Raw genomic sequence first — 24,148 nt, forward strand, 5'->3', positions numbered from 1 at the left:
TACACCACATGCTTGCTTCCTCCTATGAGTTTTGTCTAACCATTGGCTTAGACTTTGAATCAACACCAAAGTAGCTACTGAAGATTTCAGGTATAATGTAAAGTAATTGTTTTCACTACGTTTTTTTCTATAGATATAAAATTAAATATACCTACATTACAGGTATAATGTGTACATGTAAAAGAGAAACAACGAAAACACATTTCACTGTACAATTCAAAGAAGTTTCTGTATTTTTCAGTATATTTCATTTTCTATGTAGCATGAAAAAAATTGAAATGTAGTATCATTTAATAGTTTTCACTAAATTTAGGCAAGATGTCTGTTTTCTTCCTTTTGGTAACATCAAATGCATTTAATAGCAATACATCTTAGCTTTTAATTATTTTATTCTGTATATAGATCTAATTTCCTCAATACTGCTAAAGCCTTATATTTCCTTTATATTCTCAGTACACAAAGCACAACTCTCCACACATTGTATAACCACACAAATATACTGTTTGCCAGTGAACGAACTGAAAATAAGGGCAAAAGAAACTTCATTTAAACTTTCATTTAATTAGCTATTTTAAAGAGCAAAAACAATCCAGTCTGTTTATGGCATATATATATATGTTGTGCCACAGATCTGAACTGCCTGTTATGAAGTATATTTGAACAATGGCTTATAGTTGATATTTTAAAGTTCTCAATATGAAACAGAAATTACAAGTTAAGCAAAAATTCTGAACATCTGCTTGAAGTACTAATTTTCACAAATTTGAAAGCAAAGAAAAAGGAAATGGAATACAGTGGGGGGAAAACAATAGAAGAAGTAATGAAAAAATACTGACATAATTTAAGATAAAACCATTCTGCCTAGAAGATTAGATTATAACAAATTAACAAAATACAAGGCAGGAAAATAACCCTTTATAGAGACTACATTTTGCCTTGACTTTAATTAGAAGGTTTTAGTTTTCATACAGAGATTTTCCTTCTAGACTTCAGTTTTAAAAGATATTGAAAAGTGAAGATCAGTTAACAGCCCCCATTAGTATACTGTTAATGAGTAATTCTGCAATATAGATAAATTTCAGTTCATAAATTTCATGTGACACAGGTAACAGAACCTAAAATTAGACTACTTAAAGAATACTGACAACATAATTACAATTCAATATTCAACTTACTATTCCAAGACAAATACTGTTTTTTTCAGCTGAAGATATAAATTATATACAATGATGTAAATTCTTTATAATGATTTAATTTCAAGAGAAATCACAATAGTTATTTTTTCAGTTTTGTTCAAATGCTGCAAATCCAGCTTCTAAAATGCCACATGAAAGAATGGGGCTAAAAAAAATTGCTGCATGAATCCATAAATCAAGAAATGGATTAAAACAACAAAAGATGCAAAAGCCTCAGTAGAGGACTGGTGATATTCAATGAATCTTTTAAATTTAGAACTACAATTAAATAACGATGGCAATTATGATTTCAGAACAAAAGATAACTACTAATGTTGACAATATTGTTTAAAAATAGCGAATTCAGATTACTAACAAGATGCCAACACAGGGTCTACCTCCCTAAGAATTAACCCTGTGGAACTAAAAGTATTATGAATCCTAAGGAATGATGGGGGAAAATGTAATAACACTAAAAGAAAATCCAATACCGAGGAGTAAATATAACCAAAAATGTGTAATACCTATACACTGAAAACTACCAAACATTATGGAAGAATTAATGAAAACCAAATGGAAGGTAAATATAATAATGTATTACAAGATTTCAGTTCTCCTGAAATCAATTCATACATCCAGTGGAAAAAATCTAAATTATAATAAGTTTTGTTTGTTTTCTTGGGATGGTTTTTACAATAAATTGCACTAGTCAACTGAATTTCCATCCAAAAAAATAAGTAATTTTGACCCCAACACCTCAAACCACATACAAAAATAAACTCCAAATGAATAATAGATTAAAAAACATTAAACGTAAAACAATAAAAGAAAGCATAGGAAAAGACCTTCATGGCCTTGTGATAGGTAAAGATTTCTGAAACATAACACAAAGAACATTAGCCATAAAGGGAAAAAAAGGTAAACTGGACAACGTCAATGTTACTCATTTAGAAAAAGGTTAAGAAAGTGAAAAGGTAAGCCATGGTGCGAGAGAAGATATTTGTAGTGTATATAATGGATAAAAAACTATTATCAGATTATACATACACATAGAACGTATACTAATTAATTAAAAAAAGGCAGGTAATCCACCTAAAAAAAATAGAAGAGAAACAGGTAAGTCAAAAAAGATAGCTAAATGGCCAATAAAAACACGAAAAGATGATCAACTTCATCAGACATCAAAGAAACTTAAAATTAAAACATTACTGACAATGGTCCAACCGCCACCACCACTGGGGCCTGAGGGGGCCTGGGAGCCCAAGCGTGGCCTGGCCTGCCGCACAGGGCCCGCACGCAGTGAAGAGGTTGTCTTCTGAAGGCTGCGCTGGGGGTTGGGACAGAGCAGAGAGCCCTATGGAGCTGATGGGGAGGCTTTCTCAATAACTTGGCCCTTCGCCATTAACACTGCCATGACCACATTTTTCACCAGTGTCCCCACCCTGGATTTAAGATGCAAAGCAGGAGGAGGTGAGCCAGAAACTAGTTCCCAGGCCTCGGGGCCAGGAGGCAGAGTCAAGTGAAGTGCCAACGTGAAATCTCGGGGACATCTTTCTCAAATGGGGAGAAGCTGAGGCCTAGCTGCCTCCTCCATCCAGAGCAGAGACTGCACAGCTGCCCTCAGCTGCACTGTGGCCAGGCTTCTGCCTCCAAGGACACGTAGCCACGAGGTCACCCACTCAGCCCAGAAACCCCACCAGTGCATAAACTGTTCTAAGATGTTTCACCACAAGGACCATCTGCAGAACCACTTGCAGATCCACAATCCCAACCAAGAGGTCCTCCACTGTTCTGAATGTGGTAAGAATTACAGTACAAAGCTGGGCTACTGGCACCACTTGGCCATGCACGCTGCAAGGCCTCAGCAGCAAGGTATGCCTGCAGACCTCTGAGAGTACGCGGGCCCTGCTAGACCACCTGAAGACCCATTTACGCCGGCTAGCAGGTGGTACCAAGGGAAAGAAGCACCCGTGACCACTGTGACAGGCGGTTCTATACTCGTAAGGATGTGTGGTGGCACCTGGTGGTGCACACAGGCCAGAAGGACTTCCTGTGCCAGAACTGTGCCCAGTGATTTGGCCGCAAAGACCATCTGACATGCCATGTCAAGAAGAGCCACTTGCAAGAGCTACTCAAGATCAAGTCAGAGCCAGTGGACATGTGAGGCCTACTCGGCTGCAGCTCCACAGTTAACGTGAAGGAAGAGCTGAGCCCTGTGCTGTGCACGGCCTCTCGGGACGCGATAGGGGCCAAGGCCTCTCCTGGCATGTTGCCCACGGATATGTACGGTGCCCACATCCCCACCATGCTCAGTGTGGGCGTGCCACCCTCGCTGCCCATGGGTATGAGCTACCCTCTGGAATCCTCACCTCTCTCTTCCTCAGCTCATCTTCCTCCAAAATACCAGCCTGGATCTACTTCATACTTGCCCAACAAACTGCCCAAAGTGGAGGCAGACAGTTTTCTGGTGGAGCTTCCTAGAAGCCTGTCTCTCTCATCTGCTGAACCCAGCCCACCTCACCTCAGCAGCTGCAGCCCTCCTAGGTGAAGCACTGCTAAGAGCCCCCCGTCAACCTCTCTGAAGCCCTCTGCACTGCTAATGTGGACTTCTCCCATTCACTGGCCTTTACTTCCTCTCAACCTGTCCCTGTGTAACCCATCTGGGGCCACAGAAGGCTTGGCCAAGCTGCAGCCCCTGCTCACCACTTTGCAAGCTCAGCCTCAAGATTCCCCGGGAGCTGCGGGACCACTGAACTTTGGGCCTCTGCACTCCTTGCCTCCTGCCTTCACCTCCAGCCTGAATACCACCACCCTGCCTCGTTTCCACCAGGCATTCCAGTAGTGCCATGAAAGCCCTCAGTTCAGGCTTGGGCTCTGTCAGGGAGCCTTGTACCCACCCCATCTGCATCCCCCATGAAGGCAGCTGAGCTTTCAGAGATGGGTTCAAAAAAATTCCAGTATCTGTATGGAGCACTTGGTCTGGGGGCTCGGACTCAAGGATTAGTTCCAAGAGGAGCCTTAAGCCCCAACCCCATGAAAAGATCTCGTACAAGAGGGGAAAAAGATTTTTTTAATAAATAAATAAAACATAAAATATTACTGTTGCTCACCTACTGGAATGGCTAAAATAAAAAGGACAATACCAAGTATTGATGAAGACGTAGGGCAGCTGTAACTCTCACACACTGCCGGCAAAATTTAAATTATAAATTGTTACAACCACTTTTTAGAAAGCTCTTTGTCAATTGCTATTAAAGCTGATCACATATATACTCTGTGATTTAACAATTGTACACCTAGGGGTCTATCCAAGTGTTCATGTGTACCAAAAGACACAATACAAGAACATTCAAAACAACACTCTTTATAATAGTCCCAAGGTAGAAAACAACCCCAAAATCGTTATACAACAGAAAAAAAAAATACATATATTGTGTTCTATTTGCACAACAGAATACTACACATCAATGAAAATGTACAAAATGTATCTCCATGCAAAATAACACTGATTAATTTCACCAACACAATGTTACACTAAAGAACACACGCTGTTCATAAAAAATTCAACAACAGGCATAATTAATCTGGTGTCAGAAGTTATGTTAAAGACCTTTTCTGGGCAGGGTGATAATGACTGGGAAACAGGACAAAGAGTGTCTCTGGGATGGTACACTGGGGTATGCTGGCCACATGGCCATGCTCTTTTTAACAAAAATTCACTGAGCCACACAGGATTTGTAGGCTTTTCTTTATGTTATAGTTTAATACAAAGTATACTTTTAAAAAGAAGTGTATTAGACCAAGAAGGAAAAACACACAGTTTCAGCAGAAGCTTCTAAGTGGAAGTGAAGTGAAAGCTTCCAAGCAGAAGTGAAGTGAAGGAGATATTTAAGTGCACAACAGTATCAACAGATTTTTCATTCACTGTTCCAATGACTTGACGTGTGATATTTATCTTACTAGCCCCAAAACTCTAGTAATTCAAAACCCTATTTGCTATTATCTCCCTCAGTAACTGCTCCCTGAACTACCCTGCCATCAAAGATTGGTGGTTCCTTCCATAAACACTTCCATCACCTAAACTTACTTCTATTTACAATACACTTAAATCTCCTATGTAGGCCATATATTTTTTAATGCATTCCCAGTGTCTAATTGTCTCTCAGATACAGTAGGTATTCAAATTTGATTCATCCAAAATAAATGACATCTCTTTTGCATAGAAACAATTTTTCCCCTTTAATGCAAGAATAATGAAACTTTTAACTCAAAATTCACAAATTTCAAAATCAGCAAAATTAAAATACCCTTTGAGTTTATGACAAATTGTGTATGTGCCTAATCTAACCTTAAAAATAAACTGCCCAATTACCTCTTTCTATCTTTTCCGCATTCTTTGCCAAAATCATCTGAGGAGAAATTCAGATACCCTTGTCGATTTGGCAGCTTGGCAAGAAGATGACTTAACAGGTAAATTCAACATAAAAACAGCCTAATTCTAGTTGCTGAGATATAGTGGCAGGCTTCTTTTGTTTTTTTAAACAAGGTCATTTACTTAACTTAAAAAGTCCCATGACACAGTCACTTACGTATTCCTCGTTCTCCTTTCCCTGTAAACATGTGGCGTCCTTTCCACTGGAGCTCTAGTCTATCTATGCTCAATTTAAACATGACTCCCGATGGGATAATGAAAGCGCAAGAGATCGTATGTGCTTTGCTAATTCTCTGCTTGTATGCCACTCACTAGTAAATTCTATTTTACATTTATCCTGCACATGCTGATGAAACAGGTCCCCATGCCCCGTCTACATGTCACAATCCTCAGATTTCTGAAAGGAAATTTACTTGCAACTTTAGAATCATTCCTTTGGAATGATGGAACGTTATTTTATTGGTCTTCTCTATTTTATCAACCTTCATAATAAATTACACCGTGTGAGCCTTACACTTTAGGTAAGGAATCTTCATGAGCTGAAAAAAGGACCCTCTTCAATTTGTTCTATTGGCAACCCTAAGCACTTCCACTAAGTTCTCTACCAGCTGCATAGTTAAGTTCTGTCTCTCATTATACCTGCATTACCAGGTGAACTACTACTCAGACTTTGCAGAACAGATCTTCAGTACTGTTCTGTTCCTGGTAAGCTTCCAGAAGCTAGCTGTTCTTGAAAACTCTGATGTGCAGCCTTTCTGGAGACAGCATCTATCCCTCCTGCATATGCTTCAAATAGTAGTTCATTTACAATATTCTATGATATTATTTTCCCTTCTTTCCTTTGAACCCAAGGGGTTGGCAAACTTTTTCTTAAGGGTCGGAGGGTAGAGATTTTAGGTCTATGAATCATACAGTCTCTGGCGTGACTACTCAACTCTGTTATTCTAACATGAAAGCAGTCACAGACAGTATGTGAACAAATGGGCACGGCAATATTCTAACTGTGCTTTATTTATAAAAATAGGCAGCCAGCCCATGGAACCAGCCTATGGGCCAGCCCAAGGAAGCCCATAGTTTGCCAACCCCTGTTTTAAACTCTTACAACTTCTGCTCAGCATCATACATATATCAGCATCATTACAATTATTCTGAATTTGTAAGAGTTTACTGACATTGGTACTGAAAACTAAGTTCAATATATTATTTTTCAATTACAGCTGAGATATGAAACATAATTTTGGAATGTTTGTGATAATAACAGTTATAAAACATTATTTGTTGGTTAATAAGAAAATCTAACTGACCAGAACATATTCACTGATAACCATAGTTAACTTAGGTATTACCTAATTATAAAAATAGAGGTGATAATTTAAAATAATTATCAATATATAGAAAACAAAATCAAACATAAAAAGTGTACAGAAAACTAACTATATTATGATAAATCTACACAATGGTTGGTGGTGGTGGGACTGCAGTAATTTTACTTTTCCTATTTTTGCCTATGTTTTCTATAATTAGCAAAAATGATTTCTGTAATAAGAGTAATAAATAAGAAAGAAAGTTTCTTTAAAGCACATGAAGGAAGGTCAAAAGTTTTCAATTGCTAAATTTTTAATGTAGTCTAGAAATAAAAATACTTAGACTTGAAATTAACTTTTTAAAATCAACCATTCTATCCTATACTCCTTTTAAATAATATTTACCTTAATTACATAAATTAATTAAAATGTTCATTTACCTGTCGGTTCCTTTCATCCATTATGCGTGTGATTTGTATTTTCTTCCGCCCCATTTTCAGTCACCTTTCCTTCCTTATATTCCAAATATTTAATTCAAAAATTAATTTTCTTCAATACCCTAATGCATTGTACACAGCTTCTATTATTTCAGCTTCTGGTCCAAGCGCTACAGCTTGAAATTTTCTGTAAGATCTAAAAGAAAATACAAAGAGAAAATATAAACTCTCTAAATTTGCAAGTCATGAAAATGTTACACAAATTTCAAACCTGCCTTTATGCTGCACAGACTGCATATATCAGCTGAAATTAGTAAATAAATTAAAGCCTTTACCTCTAAAATAGCTCTTGAATTTTTTTCGTGCTTCTAGTTCTGGCTAAAAGAGTGCAATTACAACCTTTGAGTTTTTCCTCATTGCATTTAATAGCAACAAAACAAAAGCCACTGCCTGAGATTTTTCTATGTGACAGGCACTTTTCTAAGTACCTGTATGTCTTAATTCATTCAAAATAAGCACAATCTCCTGAGTTATAATTATCATCTCCATTTTATAAATAGGGATATTAAGGAAGAGAGATGTTAAGTAATGTGTCCAAGGTCACACAGTTAGTAAGGCAGAGCTTGGAATATGAGCTCAGGGAGGCTGGCTCTAGAACGTCTACTCTCAAACATTATGAAATATCTTTAAAAGCTTCTGATGGTCTTCATGTCAAAGGATGAACTAATAATTTGGATAGCCCCAGTATGGCTTTACAAACTCTTCTTGCAAACTGCCCTAGCTGCCAAAGACACTACATACTTTCAAAATTGTATGCATTTAAATGAAATACTGTTCTTTTAGCCATTTAATTAACTCCTCCTCATTCAGTCAAGATATGGTTCGAATATCATCTCCCTGATGAAGCCAATACCAATTTCCCCTGGTAGAATAAACGAGAGCACCTTACTTTGTGGGTATGCATGTATAAATTCCAAGTTCATCTTCCTCTGAGACTGTGAATCTTTCAAGAATAAGGATTTTTTAATTCCATTTATCTCTACAGCAGAATGTCTGGCAGTGATATAATTTGTCATGCTCTGAATGATAGCTATGTCAAAAATCTAGTGCTTTCAAAACAAATTATTTACAGAGGGATTGGGGACAAATGTTAAAATATTCATAATAATAAATTCTCAGGGGACTTTTTTGAAGCATTTTTAATACTGCACATGTATCGCTATAAAATTTCAATTGTACCATGCAAATATAGTGTTTGATTAAATCTGGCTTTTGCTCAAAAGCAGTTTTTCAATTCTCACTACAAGCATCATTATCATCAGCACAGTATTTCTTCGTATCTTCCCTTACTCATTGTTATTTCTTCATCTGTATAAACATTAACTGATCATCTATTAACAACTGATAACCTATTAATTAATCAACTACTTGCAAAACAGGTACTTCCAAACTAGGTACACAGGATAAAAAAAACCCCATAAATTTCTGATCTCAGAGTTCACGGTCTAGTAGGGGAAAACACACATTAATAAAACTATCATAAAAATGAGTCTGTACAAAATTTATTCATGGGCCAGGGCAGGCTTCATCGAGAATGTGCTTCATACTCGAAGCTGAGTATGAGGGTGTACATAATAGGCAGAGAAAACTGCATGTACAAAAGTCCCGTGACAAGAAAGAGCAGGAAACAAAAGAGGAACTGAAAGACGGCTAGTCACTAGTAGGAGTCAATCAAACAAGCAGCTGTGAATTAGAATATTTCTGTTTTCTTAAGAGACTGCAATATAAACAATAGAAGTTGGCTTACCCCAAATCATGTTCTCTAATCATCCAATTCCCATTATGAAAACTTGTACTTTACTGGGTATGATAAATATTCACACATTTCACCGCAGAAATAATGTGCTAACTCCTATAAAGTATATACACTTATCTTGTATAATCTGAAAAATTCTAATTCTATCTGAGCATTTTGTTTTTGACAATGGTGGAGTAGGCTGATTCGAATCAATCTTCCCCTGAGAACTGAAAAAGCAAAACAAACAATAATCTGTTTAAAACCACTGAAAAACTTTCAAGACAGTGAGAATTTGCATGGCTGAAACCTGGAAGAAATAGGTGAGACCAGACTTAAGACTCATTTTCCCTCTAGAATCATTTGTAGATTTTTAAAACACTGGCTGAGAAGCTGAGAAGCTAGCAAAAGCTTTCAATAGTTTTATGGATGGGGGCACAAAAATTCAATTCAGTGCCTCCCTAGGAGGAATAGCCCCAGTAAATACAGTGGGAAGCTGGAGAGAATCCAAAGTACTATACCCTAAAGTAAACCAGAAACAGACAAGGCCACACAAGGAAAGAAGTATAGCTTCAAATCATCTCAATCTGATTAAAGTAATCTGGGCTACCTGGTTATTATTAGCCTAGCAGCATACCAGTAAACATCTTCTCAAAAGATTTTAACAAAAGTAAATCTTATCAGCAAAAATACTCAGAAATTCAAATTATCTTATCATTTTTCATATAAAATGTCTAAAAATGAAAAAACCACCCAGTCAAGACCTGACTAAAAGCTAAGACTTAAAAATGGCACTAGAAATAGACCCACAGGAGATTCAGATAATAGTGTTACTGTTAGGAAAGGGTTTCAATGTAAGTTAATTAAATGTGTTAAAAAGATTTTTTCAAAAAAACAGAATTTTAGCAACAATACTAAAAACATGAAAAACAGATAGCTAAAAAATAGAAATTAAAGAAAACAGAAATTAAGAAATTGATGGATGAATTTAATAAGTTAGATATAGCTGAAGAAAGAATCAATGACCCAGAAGATAAGAAAATTTATTTACACTGAAGCCCCAAAAGACACAACAATGAAAAATACAGAAAAGAGTGTGAAAAAATTATGAAACTTGGAGAAAAGATCCAAAATATATGTAACTGGAGTCCCAGAAAGGAAGGAGAGAACATACGGGGAGGAAGAAATATTTAAAGACCCAACAGTTTAAAACTTCAAAAAACTGATCAATGACATCAAGCCACAGGCTGAAGAAGATCTACAAACTTCCAAGCAAAACAAATACAAACAAAACTACATTTAAGCACATCAAAGTAAATGGGGAAGGTGGAGGGACAGAAACAAAGAGGCAGAGACAGCCACAGATAGAGCTCAAAAGCAGCCAGAAAAATAAAAGAAGATTAACTTTAAGAACAACAGTAAGCTATAACTCACTTCTTCGAATAAATAATGGAAGCCAGATGAACAAAGAAGCAAAATGTAATACATACACATACAGTGGGATATTTTCCAGCTTTAAAAAAGGAAATCCTATCACAAGTTACAACATGGATGAACCTTGATAATATTATGCTAAGTGAAATAAGCCTGTCACAGAAAGACAAATACTTTATAATTTCACTTATATGAGATTCCTAGAGTAGTCAAATTCAGAAACAGAAAGTAAAATGGTAATTGCCAAGAATGGGGAGGGATAAGGAGAGGAAGGAATGGGGAGTTAGTGTTTGATGGGTACAGAGTTTCAGTTTGGGATGATGAAAAAGTACTGGAGATGGACTGTGGTGATCGCTGCACAGCAATGTGAATTTACTTAATGCCACTAGATTGAATGCTTAAAAATGATTAAAATGGTAAATACTATGTTAAGTATATTTTACCACAATTTTAAACAATACAAATACTCCCCCAAAAGGGGATGTACACATTTTTAAAATAATCACAGTATTCTGATTTTATTAATTCAAGCTGAACACTAACTCTTTAGGTCAAATGAGTACTGATTTTTATACGATAAAGCTAAATGAGTTTTAATGAAAATGGCAGTATTTGAAATCTACCTTTAGAAATAAAATCAATCTTTAGCAAACAGAAATGAGCATTTTTTCCAATGGAGAAAGTAACATATATTGTCCTAGAGGGGAAAAGAAATTGAACTATATCCCAAAGCCTATATCTGCATTCAGGCAACGTTAATACAATAAAAAATTAGCTTAAACTGAACTCTCAGTTAACTGAAATTTTTTTCAGTATGTCATTTTATTAAAATTAGGAACTAGATTTTTTAAAAGATTCCCTATAACTATAAATGGAGTACAACCTTTAAAAATTACAAATCACTATGCTGCACACCTGGAACATATAACATTGTAAATCAACTACACCTTAATAAAAAAAATTTTAAGAAATTTTTTTAAAAGATTCCCAATATGGGCTCTGCTGTCTTAATTCAAGAGATATCACAGAATCTAACACTCAGATTCAGACCAATTCATACGAATACTGATCACAGATGTTCAGTCTTCTAAAATGAATTTTATTTGTTTTGAAGAATCTTGTTGCTTAAGTAAATAAATATTTTAAGAGCATGAACTTTAAACAAAAGATGAACTTTACTTTTTAAACTTGGCCCTTATTAACACCAATCTTAGAGTTCATCAGAACACCCCATTCTGTTGATTCTGGCAAATCAATTATTAAATTCTTTTAAAAGTTACTAAACTTTGTAACTATGTACAATCAAAAACTGAACCCTTTTAATAAGCAAACAGGTATCTAGCAAAAGAAAATATTTAAATTACTTCTTTAAGAATTCAGCTTTGGACATATAAACTTGAGACGGTCATGGATCATGCACTGGAAATGTCAAATATAGACACAGAATATAAGATTTAGATCTTAGAGGAAAAAATACACCTTTGGAGTCTTGAGCATTTAGATAATACTAATGTTGTAGGAAATAATGTGCTCACCTAGGGATAATATGTACAATGAAGAGGGAGAGCGAAAGTCCCAAGGAATAAAACATTTATTATTTCATTTATTGCTGCAAATGAATAGTCTAAAACTATTCTCAAGACATAGGCTTTAAATAATTTGCCCAACATTTTAAAAAAATTCAGAAAGAAACCTGACCTTCAGCTTCCCTTGAAAAACCCACTCTACTTTCAATAATTTATTCTAAGGAAATAACACGACAATGACAAAAAATATATATATACCTATATGGATGTTCATCCCAATGGAACTAAAATAGTGAAAACATGGAGGGAAAAATACTATACAAGTATACAGGGATGACCTGTCCATGTAATAAAATACCATAACTATTAGAAAGGTTGAATATTTTACAATAAATTATTCAAAATATATTGTTGTGGGCAGACTATATAATTCTAGTACTACTTTAAAAAATTCTGTAGATATGGAGTGCAGAGATAAAAGATGGCACCGTATATTAATGTTATTGAAATTAATAAGCTGTGGTCAGTTTTAGAAAATTATTTTCATTTTATTTTTCCTAGAATAAACATCATTGTTGTGATAAGGAGAAAAGTTATTATGAACAACAAAAACTAATGGTCACTTTTAAAATTAAGAAGAAAATCAAAATCTTGAAAGCTAAAAAGCATGAACTTTAAACATTATTGAAATGTTCCTTCTACTTTAGCACTTTGTGCAATTTCCAGTTATTCTTTCTTCGTAACTTGCTTAGAATTTCAAAACATTATCTGACTGAGGTCTATTACAAGTCATACAGGTATCTCAATCCAAAGTTCTTTTAAAAACCAAACATATCAAGTCTATTTCTTTTTTGTATTCACATCTTTCCTGCCGTGCTCCAATCCAATAGGTACACTGCTATACGTAATGTTCCTGAACATCTTATCTAGCCAAATCATTCCCATTTATAAAATCTCCACTGACTCCACATTACCTACAAGATTAAAGTCATAACGAGATCTAGTTCCTGCTCACATCACTGAGGCCAAAATGGCTAGTTCTTATCCAAAGTCACACAAGGAGGCAGAGTTCAAATTTTGGCTCTACTACCATGTATAGTATAACAGTACAGCATCACCACTGGAACAATTTAAGCAGTGGCTGAAGAAAGGCTATCAATCAAAAATATCTTGGGGGCATTTCTGGAGGGGTATGATCCATCACTAAGTAAGTGGAACTACAAAATCTTCAAGGAGTGATTCAATTCCAATTTCATGAGCCTATGCTACTTTCTGGTAGCAGAGTGTAAAGATAATTTCTTCTAAGTTGTGTGTGGCTGCACAAGAAAAACCACAACACTGCACTATGTCCTCCCCTAGTTCCAACATCAGAGGGCAATTTACCTGGCACGACAGTGGGCTGTCAAAATATAAAGGCCATGGGCAGTTATCAGCTGAGAGAGTTCTGACCTCCTGAAAGCTCTCCATCTCCCAACCCCTCCTAATCAGCACAGCCATGTCAGCACCCTTCCCTCCCTAGCGAGGATATAATTTCAAGCATTTGCAAAGGAACTTGAGCTTCTACCTACTTCCCACTACTACTCCTGCTTCAATGTAACCTTAAATCATTAATAAATAATAAGATTTCTCCAACCTCTACTCTTGGAGGATGAGAGGAATCACAATTTCTGGATTATCAACAGAGCTGACCCTGGGAAGATAAAAAGGCAGGTGGGTGTAGAACTGAGAGGTTCTCTCAGTTCCTTCTGCTGTTTACTATTTATGCACAAAAAATAATCACTATACATTTCAATAAATGAATCAAAATTCATTGATTAATATAGTGGCTCTCAAGTGGATACTAGATTCAACTGAGGAGCTAAAACGTATACTTTGCATAACCTTACCCTGGCCTCACAACAAAACTATCAAATCATAATCAAGACTAATGTCCAAGCTAGAGTATCTCTTTTTAGGGATATGCTTTTAATGGCGCACATCCCTAGTTTAGAGCAACTGTTTTATTATGTTACAGCACTAAACTCCTTATTCATTCAAACACTGATTGGCTATGTGTGAGAGTGAAGTCACAGAATCACATAAATGAATAGAGACCTAATTGTTCTATATCTACACATTGCACTTCATGCACATACTTATACTCGTTTCCATAAAAAAAAAATACCTTCTCTCCCATTTCCTTGAATTACATGGCTTTCTTGGTCTTACTCTTTTTCCCACATTTGATAAAGAAGGATACAAAAAGAACTGTATATCATTCATTATTCTTCTATGAGAGGAAAGAAAACAGCTTAAACACACCAAGAAGCAGGGAGAACATGCACTCTGGCTTACCCGGGACAGCCAGTTTTGTTTATTGTATGGGTATAATTATTAAGCAAGACCCCTTACTCTCAAAAATATCCTGGTTTGATGATAAATTAGATCAGAAGTAGGCCACTGTTTTCATTTCTATATGATTTTTAATTGAGTTATAATATACATATGCCATTAAAATCACTGTTTTTAAAGTGTACAATTCAGTGTTGTTTTTTTTTTTTACTGTATTCAGAGTTGTGCAACCATCCCTACTATGTAATTCCAGAACATTTTCATCATCCTAAAAGGAAATCCAATGCCTATTAGAAATCACTCCCCATTTCTCTCCCCAACTCCTGATAATTACTTATCTGCTTTCTGTCTCTATGGATTTGTCCATTTGAAACATCTCATATAAATGGAATCATACAATATGCTGCCTTTTTGTATCTGGCTTCCCTCACTTTTCAAAGTTCATATGTGTTAAGTATAATCAGTACCTCATTTCTTTTTTGACTGAATAATACTGTATTTTATGGATATACCACATTTTACTTATTCACTCAATAGCTGAGAGATTTATTTCCACTATTATGAATAATGCTTCTAAGAACAGTGGTACACGGGTTTTGTGTGGATATGTTTTCAGTTCTCTTGGGTGTATGCCTAGGAGCAGACTTGCTGGGTCATATGGTAACTTTATGTTTAACTTTTTGAGGAACTGCCAAGCTATTCTCCAAGAAGTCTAAACCATTTTTCCTTCCTACCAGCAATATGTAAGAGTTCCAATTTCTACACACCCTCATCAACACTTGTTATTATCTGTCTTTTTTATTACAACCATCCTAGTGGATGTAAAGTGGTATCTCAATATGAGTTTGAACTGCATTTCCCTAATGACTAATGATAGAAAGCATCTTTTCAAGAGCCTCCTGGCCATTTGTGTATCTTCTTTGGAGAAATGCATATTTCAAACCCTTTTGTAAACTGGGTTGTCTTTTCATTGTTAACTTGTAAGAGTTATTTATATATTCCAGATACTAGACCCTTATTAGATACATGATTTGCAAATATATTCTCCCATTCATCAGGCTGTTTTTTCATTATCTTGATAACGTCCCTGGAAGCATAAAGTTTTCAATTTTGATGAAGTCGAATATATCTATTTCTTCTTTGCTTGCAATTTTGGTGTCATATCTAAGAAAGCACTGCCTAATTCAAGGTCACAAAATTTAAATTTATATTGTTTTGCCTCTTACATTTAAGTCTTTGATCCATTCTGAGCCAATTTTTGTATACAGTATAAAGCAAGTAACCAACTTCATTCTTTTACATGTGGATACCAAGATGTCCTAGCATCATTTGTTAAAAAGGCTCTCTTTTCCCCCTGTGAATGGTCTTGGCACCCTTGTCAAAATCAATTGACCATAAGTGTTTATTTCTGGACTCTCAATTCTACTCCATTAATCTGTATGTTTAGCCCTACACTAGTAGCACAATGACTTGATTACTATGGCGTTGTACCAAGTTTTGAGATCAGGAAGAGGGAATCTTCCAACTTCATTATGTTTAAAGATTATTTTTTGGCTCTTCTGGATATCCTGAATTTCCATGTGAATTTTATAATCTGTTTGTCAATTCCTGCAAAAGTAGCCAGCTAAGATTCTGATGTGGTTGCAATGAATCTGTCTGGGGAGTATTGCAATTTTAATAATATTAAGTCTTCCAATCCATAAACGCGGTATATCTTTGTATTTATTTAGGTCTGTTTTAATTTCGTTCAACAATGTTTTCTAGTTTTCAGTGTACAGGTATTACATTTATTTTGTTAAATTTATTCCTAAGTATGTTATTCAGGTGATGCTATTGTAAATAGAACTGCCTTCTAAATTTCACTTACGGATTTCACTGCTATCATTCTATATGATTCTTGACTTCAAAAATGTAGAATGATAGTTTAAAAAGAATAATTGTAAGTCTATTGCACTTAAATATGAATGCCTTGGGTCTTATAATTTTTATCTACTATAAGGGGAAAAAATTGATCTAAATAAGCAAGAAACCCTAGTAGCTATCCAGCATGCTAAAAGAGCTTCAAAAATCAGAATCAAGCAGTATCAAATAATTTTAATACCAATTTCAATAGTAGGCAATGCAACTATACTATGTGCATGCATGCGCACACACACAATGTCCTAAATCCCCTTATAAAATATACAAACAAAAAATCACTCATTCTCTTAGTCACCCAAACCTGAGGGAGACTATCTTACTGTAATTTTCAGTGCAATTAGAGGTTTTTTGCTCTTACAGAATTATCTGTTACTTTTAATATAAGAACATTTTTCTTGCCTCTAAAATTGGGATGTTTTCATTACTGTTTACAATTAAATCTAGGCAGAAATTCAAATTCTAAATTAAGACTATCATTTAACTATTGTTTTATGGAAAATGACTAAAGCTTTCCATTTCAGCCAGAACTGTACATGCTGTATCTAATTACACACTTTCAAAATACAATACGTTGTATGAACCTAATGATGGATATTAGTAAAGATACGATTCAACAAAACTTTACTTTGAATATAAAGCTCATACACTTGTTATTACTTGAAAATGTAGTTTTCTGTACTATATAACTTTTATAATGGCAGAACATGCCCTACATTTATACGTAACTTTATAAAGCTCTGACTTACATTAGGCTGTGTAAAATTTAAAACTATTAATACCTGATTCAAATAAGGTCAATAAAAGTATAAAATACAGATAGCATTGAGGAAATAATCCCTTACTAATTACAAAAAGGACTGATTAAAGAATTTGTGGGTCTCATGACAGATATTCTGGCCTGCAAAACAATTCAAATGCTATAAAGCTACTAAAAGAAAGGAAAGAAATCATTATGACTCTAGGCCACTGTAAACAACAGTGGAGGCAGCACCTTGCACATCTTAACAGAGGGCAGCATCCGCGTAAAAATTAGAAGAGCCTTTTTCTAACTTTGCAAAGGTCACCTGTGGCCTGGCTATGACACCTCCAAACAACTGCTTCTTAGAAAGGTTAGGACAACTAAGATACTGAATGCCTAAAATCATAACACCAAACTATCACTTATCACAATGAGTTTATTTCAGATGTTTTAGGCAAAATCGTTAATACAGCAAAACATAAACAGATTGGAGGGAGAAGAGAAATCATCTAAAAATCTAAAATGGTATCTTTCTATGTTAATTTGGATCCCCTAATAGCAAGTTAATATATTTTTGTATGCTTCAACCCTATATTTTCAGATTAAAAACATTTTAAAGCTGAATGCTAAAAAATGAGGAGCTTAGGGGTAAAATGTTAATAATCTATTCCTATTACACTATACCTATTACAGAAATATATACCTTTTTTAAACAACACATATGGTACTAAAAATTATACATTAACTAAATTTGACAGAAACTAGAAGTAATTTTTAAGGTCAATATCACTCTCTTCATTTAAGCATACAGAGAGTTCGAAGCTTTTTTTAAAATCGTGTTTCCTTAACGCAAGACAAATTTATTTCAAAATGATGCAAATTATTAGTCATGATAAATAATCCAAACTACTGACTAAAAAGAAGCTGTAACTTTAAAATTTTTACCAGAATGACTAGTCTATGAAATTTGTATTTTATTTCTAGATATACCAATGAACTGTCATGTAATTTTCAGCAACTCACTTCTTCACTATCTCATATCAGTCCTACAAAGTGGAGCAAGAACATACCTCAAAAAAAAAAAAAATACATAGCTCAAACTCTTGCAGGAAATTATGAGGCTATAACCAGAGGGCACCTTGGGCTCCTCTGAGAGAGGCACAATATTATTAAAATTATTATTAGAAAGGAGACTTTGTAAACTGACCATATTAACACTAAAGCCCATCCATACATGACCTTTCATTCCCAGATTAATTATACCTACATAAAATAAGATCAATCTCATGTCCCTATCTTCACATGGGATACACAAGAGAAACAAAGGACACAGCAAAGCAAAGTGTGAAAATGAAAAGGAGATTCTAGTCCTTCACCACCACCAACTTACTTTCAATATTTTCACCCCCTCATTTTAAAAATGTAGATTCTTATACCTATCCCAAGTATTTTTCAGGTTATCATAATGATTTCTGGAAAAAATGCTTTGCCAATAATTACATCCTATATAAAGCTGAATTATCACTACTAGAAACCATCTTCATTCTCTATGTTATAATTGAAATACTAAATATATTAACAACTTTAAACCTCCAGTCACCTCAGTCAAACCTGTATATAAATGGTGCTCTACGTCTAACTTTTATTTATAAAGATAAACATGATTGGGTGTATACCACTATATTCAGAATCAGAAGATTTCTAAACAAATGTGAAAAGGAATATAGAAATGTGGGTAGGCATGCAATGGAATTAGGAACTGGCATACTTGGTGTTAATATATAATGTATACAAACATAAAAAGGATAGATTTTCCATGTTTTGTTTTTGTGTGTTTCAATTTTACTTTGCATTAATAGAATTACAAATTATGGATTCTTTTGTTTCTGGCTTCTTTTTTTCTTATTAATTCTTATTTTTTATTGAAGCATAATCAATTTACAATGTTAGTTTCAGGTGTACAGCAAAGCGATTCAGTTATACATATACATACATACATATGTATTTTTTCAGTTTCTTTTCCATTACGGCTCATTACAAGAAAGTGAATATAGTTTCCTGTGCTATACAGTAGGACCTTGTTGTTTATCAATTTTATATATAGAACCGAGTATCTGTTAATCCCAAACTCTTTATCCCTCCCCCACCTTTCTCCTCTGGTTATCATAGTTTGTTTTCTATTTCCATGAATCCATTTCTGGTTTGTAAATAAAATTTGCATTTATTTTTTTAATTCCACATGTAAGTGACACTGTGTGATATTTTTCTTTCTCTGTCTGACTTACTTCACTTAATATGATAATCTCTAGGTCCATCCAAGGAAGCAAATGGCATTACTTCCTTCCTTTTTATGGCTGAGTAGTATTTGATTGTATGTGTGTATGTATATGTCTGTGTATGTGTGCGTGTGTGTATGTGTGTGTGTATATATCTATATTATATATATATATATAATATATATATATATATATATCTCACATCTTTATCCATTTATCTGCCAATGGACATTTAAGTTGTTTCCATGTCTTGGCTATTGTAAATAGTGCTAATGTGAACACTGGGGTGCATGTGTCTAGTCCTGGCTCCTTCTGAGAATGATATTTGTGATACTCACTTATGTAGTATAGCTATAGTTCATCCATTTTTATTGCTGTATAAATATGCCACTATTTTATTCAGTCAACTGTTGATGAACATTGTACTGAGTTTGAGCTACTAAAATACTACTTCCACCAAGGTTATCAACACATCTCTTGATACACATGTTCACATCTCTTGATACACATGTTCGTTCATTACTCTCACGGGTATACCCATGGAAAGCAATTACTGGGTTACAGGGTAAGCAAATAACAAATTCTTTCCTTAAACGGTTGTAACAAGATACATTCCTACCAGCAGCGTTTACTGAGCTGCCATAACTTAACATCCTCTCCAAAACTTGTACTGTCAGTCTTTTTTAATTTTAACCACTCTAGTGGTTTATAATGGAGCCTCTTTGCAGTTTTAATTTATATTTCCCGGATTACTAATGAGATTAAGCAACTTTTTCACATATTTCTTGAATATTTGGATTTCTTTTAGGAAATGACTTTATGTCACTTTTAGGAAGTGACTCTTACCCATTTTCTCTTGGATTATTTGTCTCTGTCACACCGATTTGTAGAAGGGCTTTGAATATCCTGATACATAGTTTTTGTCCACTACATCTGTTGTAAATAACTTCTACCATTCTAGCTTGCCTGTCTATTCTAATGGCGACTTTCAAGAACAAAATTTCTTAATTTTAAGGTAATCAAATTTATCAACTGCTTTATTTATATCAGTTGTTTGTATTTTTAAATTTTCTTTTTAAGAATCTTTGTTCATTGATCACGAACATGTTCTCCCTACATTAGCTTCTGAAGTTTTATAGTTTTGCCTTTCATGCTGAGATGTACAAATCAATCTTTAATTGATTTCTGCATATAGATGGAGCATGAGTTATTTTTTTATGGATCATCAATTGTTCCAGTATTACTTATGGAATAATTCTCTCCCTGCTACTCTAAAGTGCCAGTTTTGTGATAAAGCAAGTGTCCATGTATACACTCTCCCTCTTCCAGGCTCTTTTTTTCTTTTGTTTATTCTTGTGGCATTTCTTCATGGAAGTAATTATTGTAGATATACATCCTGTGAGTAGAGAAAACCTTCTGATTTGAACTTCTTTGATATTACTTTAACTATTCTTGGGCCATAAAATTTCCTTTAAAACACAAAACAAAAACTGAAAAACTAAAAAAATAATTTTATAATATCCATTGGGATTACACTGAATTAAGAATAATGCTCAAGAAGGATTATAACCCTCATAAAAGTACAACCTTAATGGATGACTAACCCACAAGAATGGTGGCTCTAAACCAATGCTGACTAAGCTTTAAAAAAAAAGCCTCAAAAGGATTCAGTTGATACCAAGAAACTTATATGTATATAAAAACAAAGTTCAACACTATAAAAAAAAACACGAAAAATGTCTTCCCAGAACAATGTCCAGCATCCAAACAAAATTACATGAAATGAAAAGAAGTGGGAAAATGTGGCCCATAATAATAAGAGTTGATAGTTGATCAATATAAAGAGACCCAGGAATGATAAAGTTAATGGAATTAACAGATGAAGGCATTAAAACAATGATTATAAATAAGCTCTTCATGTTAGAAAAGGTAAAGGTAAATAAGAACATGATGAGAGAAATGAAAGAAAACTTTCAGAGATGAAAAATTATCAGAAATAAAAGCATACTGGATGGTATTAAGAATAGATTATATATTGCAAAAAAAAATCAGTGAACTTGGAGACATAACATTAACCTTCAAAATACAAAACAGGAAAAAAAAAAACAAAAAACAAAAAAGAAGGGTATAAGTGCCAAGAGAGACAATATCGAATGTATAACTGAAATTCCTTTCCCTTGAAAAAACCACTTGGGGTAAGTGAGATATTTGAAGAACTAGTGGCTAGTATGTCTCTAAATTTGGTTTAAAAAACATATATACATATATATATATAAATTCTAAGCAGAATTTTCTCAAAGAAAATCATACTAAGGCACATCTTACACAAATGACATCATAATCATGTCATCAAAAAAGTCTTATGACTTGAGAGATCAAAGAAAATAGGAAATCTGCATATGAGACAAAATAAGAATAATGGCACACTTTCTGTCAGAAACTATACAACCTATTTCAGAAACAACTTCACAACATATTACCAGAAATAAAGAGGGAAAGAGGACCCAATTCATTAAGGGTACCTAAAAAACTAGACATGCATGCACCTTTATTAGAGCTTCAAAATACATGAACTAGTAAGTGAAAGAAAAAACAGACAAATCCACAATTAAAGTTGAAGATTTCGAGGCTCCTCTCTCAGTAATTACTGTAACAAATAGAAAATCAGAAGGGATAAATCTTGAAGAACACTATCAACCAATGTGACCTAATGAATATTTTTAGAAAAGCCCCACTCAACAACATAGAATACATATTCTTAAGGGCACCTAAAACATTCACAGACAACATTTCACAGTCTAGAATAAATACACAAAGTATGTTCTTAGACCACAACAGAATTAAATTAAAAGCCTACTAGAAAAGGGTATCTGGAAAATTAACCAAATTTTTTATTATTATTATTATTATTATTATTATTATTATTATTATTATTATTATTATTATTACTATTATTACTATTATTATTATTATCATTATTTGGAAATTATATAGGTTGAAAAAAATCACAAAGGAACTTAAACATTCTTTGAACTGCATGTAAACAAATATGCAACATAACAACATTTATGGGATGCAGACAGAAAAATTTTAAATACTAACTGTTCCTTCAGAAAAAGGCCTGAAATATTAGAATGAAAGAGAGGATATGAGCATAGATCCTTCAAACACTAACAGAATAAAGGAACATAATTTGTAACTTCATGCCAATAAATTAGACAATTTACATAAACAGACAAATTCCTTAAAAGACACAACTAAAGCTTATTCAAAAAGAATATAGATCTGAGTAGCTTAATATCAATCAAATAAATTGAATTCATAGTTTAAAAGCTCCCCACAAAGAAACTCCAAGCCCAGAGGTTTTCATTGGTGAATTCTACCAAACATTTAAAGAAGAAATAACATCATCTGTATGAAAATGTTTCCAGAAGAAATCTTTCCAACTCACCCTATTATCCTGATACAAAAATCAGACAAACACATTACTAAAAAAACTACAAACCAATGTTTACTATGAACACAGATGAAAAAAAATACTAAATTTTAGCAAATAAATCTAGCAAGTGGGGATTATCTCAGAAATGCATGATTTGTTGCTTCAATATTCAAAAATTAATTAATGTAATTGACTACATTATACACAAAAGAGAAAAAGAACATGTGATCATCTCAATAGTTGCAAGAAAAGGGTCTGATAGAAATTCAACACCCACTGATGATAAGAAAAAAATTCTCAGCAGACTATGAATAGAAGGGAAATTTCTCAATCTGACAAAGGATATCTATGAAAAACCTATAGGTAACACCATACCTAACAGGAAAAGACTGGATTTTATGCTGCTGTGGCTTAGTTTTTTTTATCTGAAGTATAGTCAGTTTACAATGTTGTGTTAATTTCTAGTGTATAGCATAGTGATTCGGTTGTACATACATATAACTTCCTTTTCATTATAGCCTACTACAAGATATTGACTATAGTTTCCTTTGCTATACAGTAGGTCCTTGTTGTTTATCTATTTTATATGTAGCAGTTAGTATCTGCAAATCCCAAACTCCCTATTTATCCCTCCTCACGACCCTTCCCTCTGGTAACCATAAGTTTGTTTTCTATGTCTGTGAGTCTGTTTCTGCTCTGCAAATAAGTTCATTTGTGTCATTTTTTTTAGATTCCACATGTACATGATATCATATGGTACTCTTCTTTCTCTTTCTAGCATACTTCACTCAGTATGATGATCTTCAGGGCTATCCATGTTGCTGCAAATGGCATTATTTTATTCTTTTTTATGGTTGAGTGGTATTCCATTCTGTTTGTGTGTGTACACCACAACTTCTTTATCCAGTCATCTGTCAATGGACATTTAGGTTGCTTCCATGTCTTGGCTATTGTAAATAGTGCTGCTATGAACACTGGGGTACATGTATCTTTCCAAATTAGAGTTTCCTCCAGATATATGCCCAGGAGTGGGACTGCTAGAAACTCTCACCACTTCTATTCAACATAGTACTTGATGTCCCAGCCATAGCTACCAGATAAGAAAAAAGTAAAAGGGATCCAAATTGGAAGAAAAGAGGTAAAATTGTCACTATATGCAGCTGACATGATACTATACATAAAAACCCCTAAAGACTCCCCACAAAAACTACTAGAGCTGATAAACAAATTCAACAAGGTAGCAGAATAAAAAATTAACATACAGAAATCTGTTGTATTTTACACTAACAATGAAATATCAGAAAAGGAAAGTTAAAAAAAAATCCCTTTTAAAATCACAT

The 24,148-nt window shown here is 34.1% G+C and overlaps 1 protein-coding gene and 1 pseudogene across 8 annotated transcripts in view; one reads left to right on the top strand and one right to left on the bottom strand.

Moving 5' to 3' along the window:
- The window catches only part of MEF2A (myocyte enhancer factor 2A), a 124,030-nt gene that overhangs the window by 68,216 nt on the left and 31,666 nt on the right, over positions 1-24,148 (bottom strand). For all 8 annotated transcript variants that reach the window (XM_010962905.3, XM_010962906.3, XM_074354076.1 and 5 more), the window contains exon 3: positions 7,352-7,544. In XM_010962905.3, coding sequence (XP_010961207.2) covers positions 7,352-7,405 — 54 coding nt within the window. In that variant the 5' untranslated portion in view covers positions 7,406-7,544. The remainder of the gene's footprint in view (positions 1-7,351; positions 7,545-24,148) is intronic.
- Positions 2,106-5,553, top strand: LOC105075155 (zinc finger protein PLAGL2 pseudogene; annotated as a pseudogene).

The sequence above is a fragment of the Camelus bactrianus genome, chromosome 27, assembly GCF_048773025.1.
Source record: "Camelus bactrianus isolate YW-2024 breed Bactrian camel chromosome 27, ASM4877302v1, whole genome shotgun sequence".
In the NCBI taxonomy this organism is placed as follows: domain Eukaryota; kingdom Metazoa; phylum Chordata; class Mammalia; order Artiodactyla; family Camelidae; genus Camelus; species Camelus bactrianus.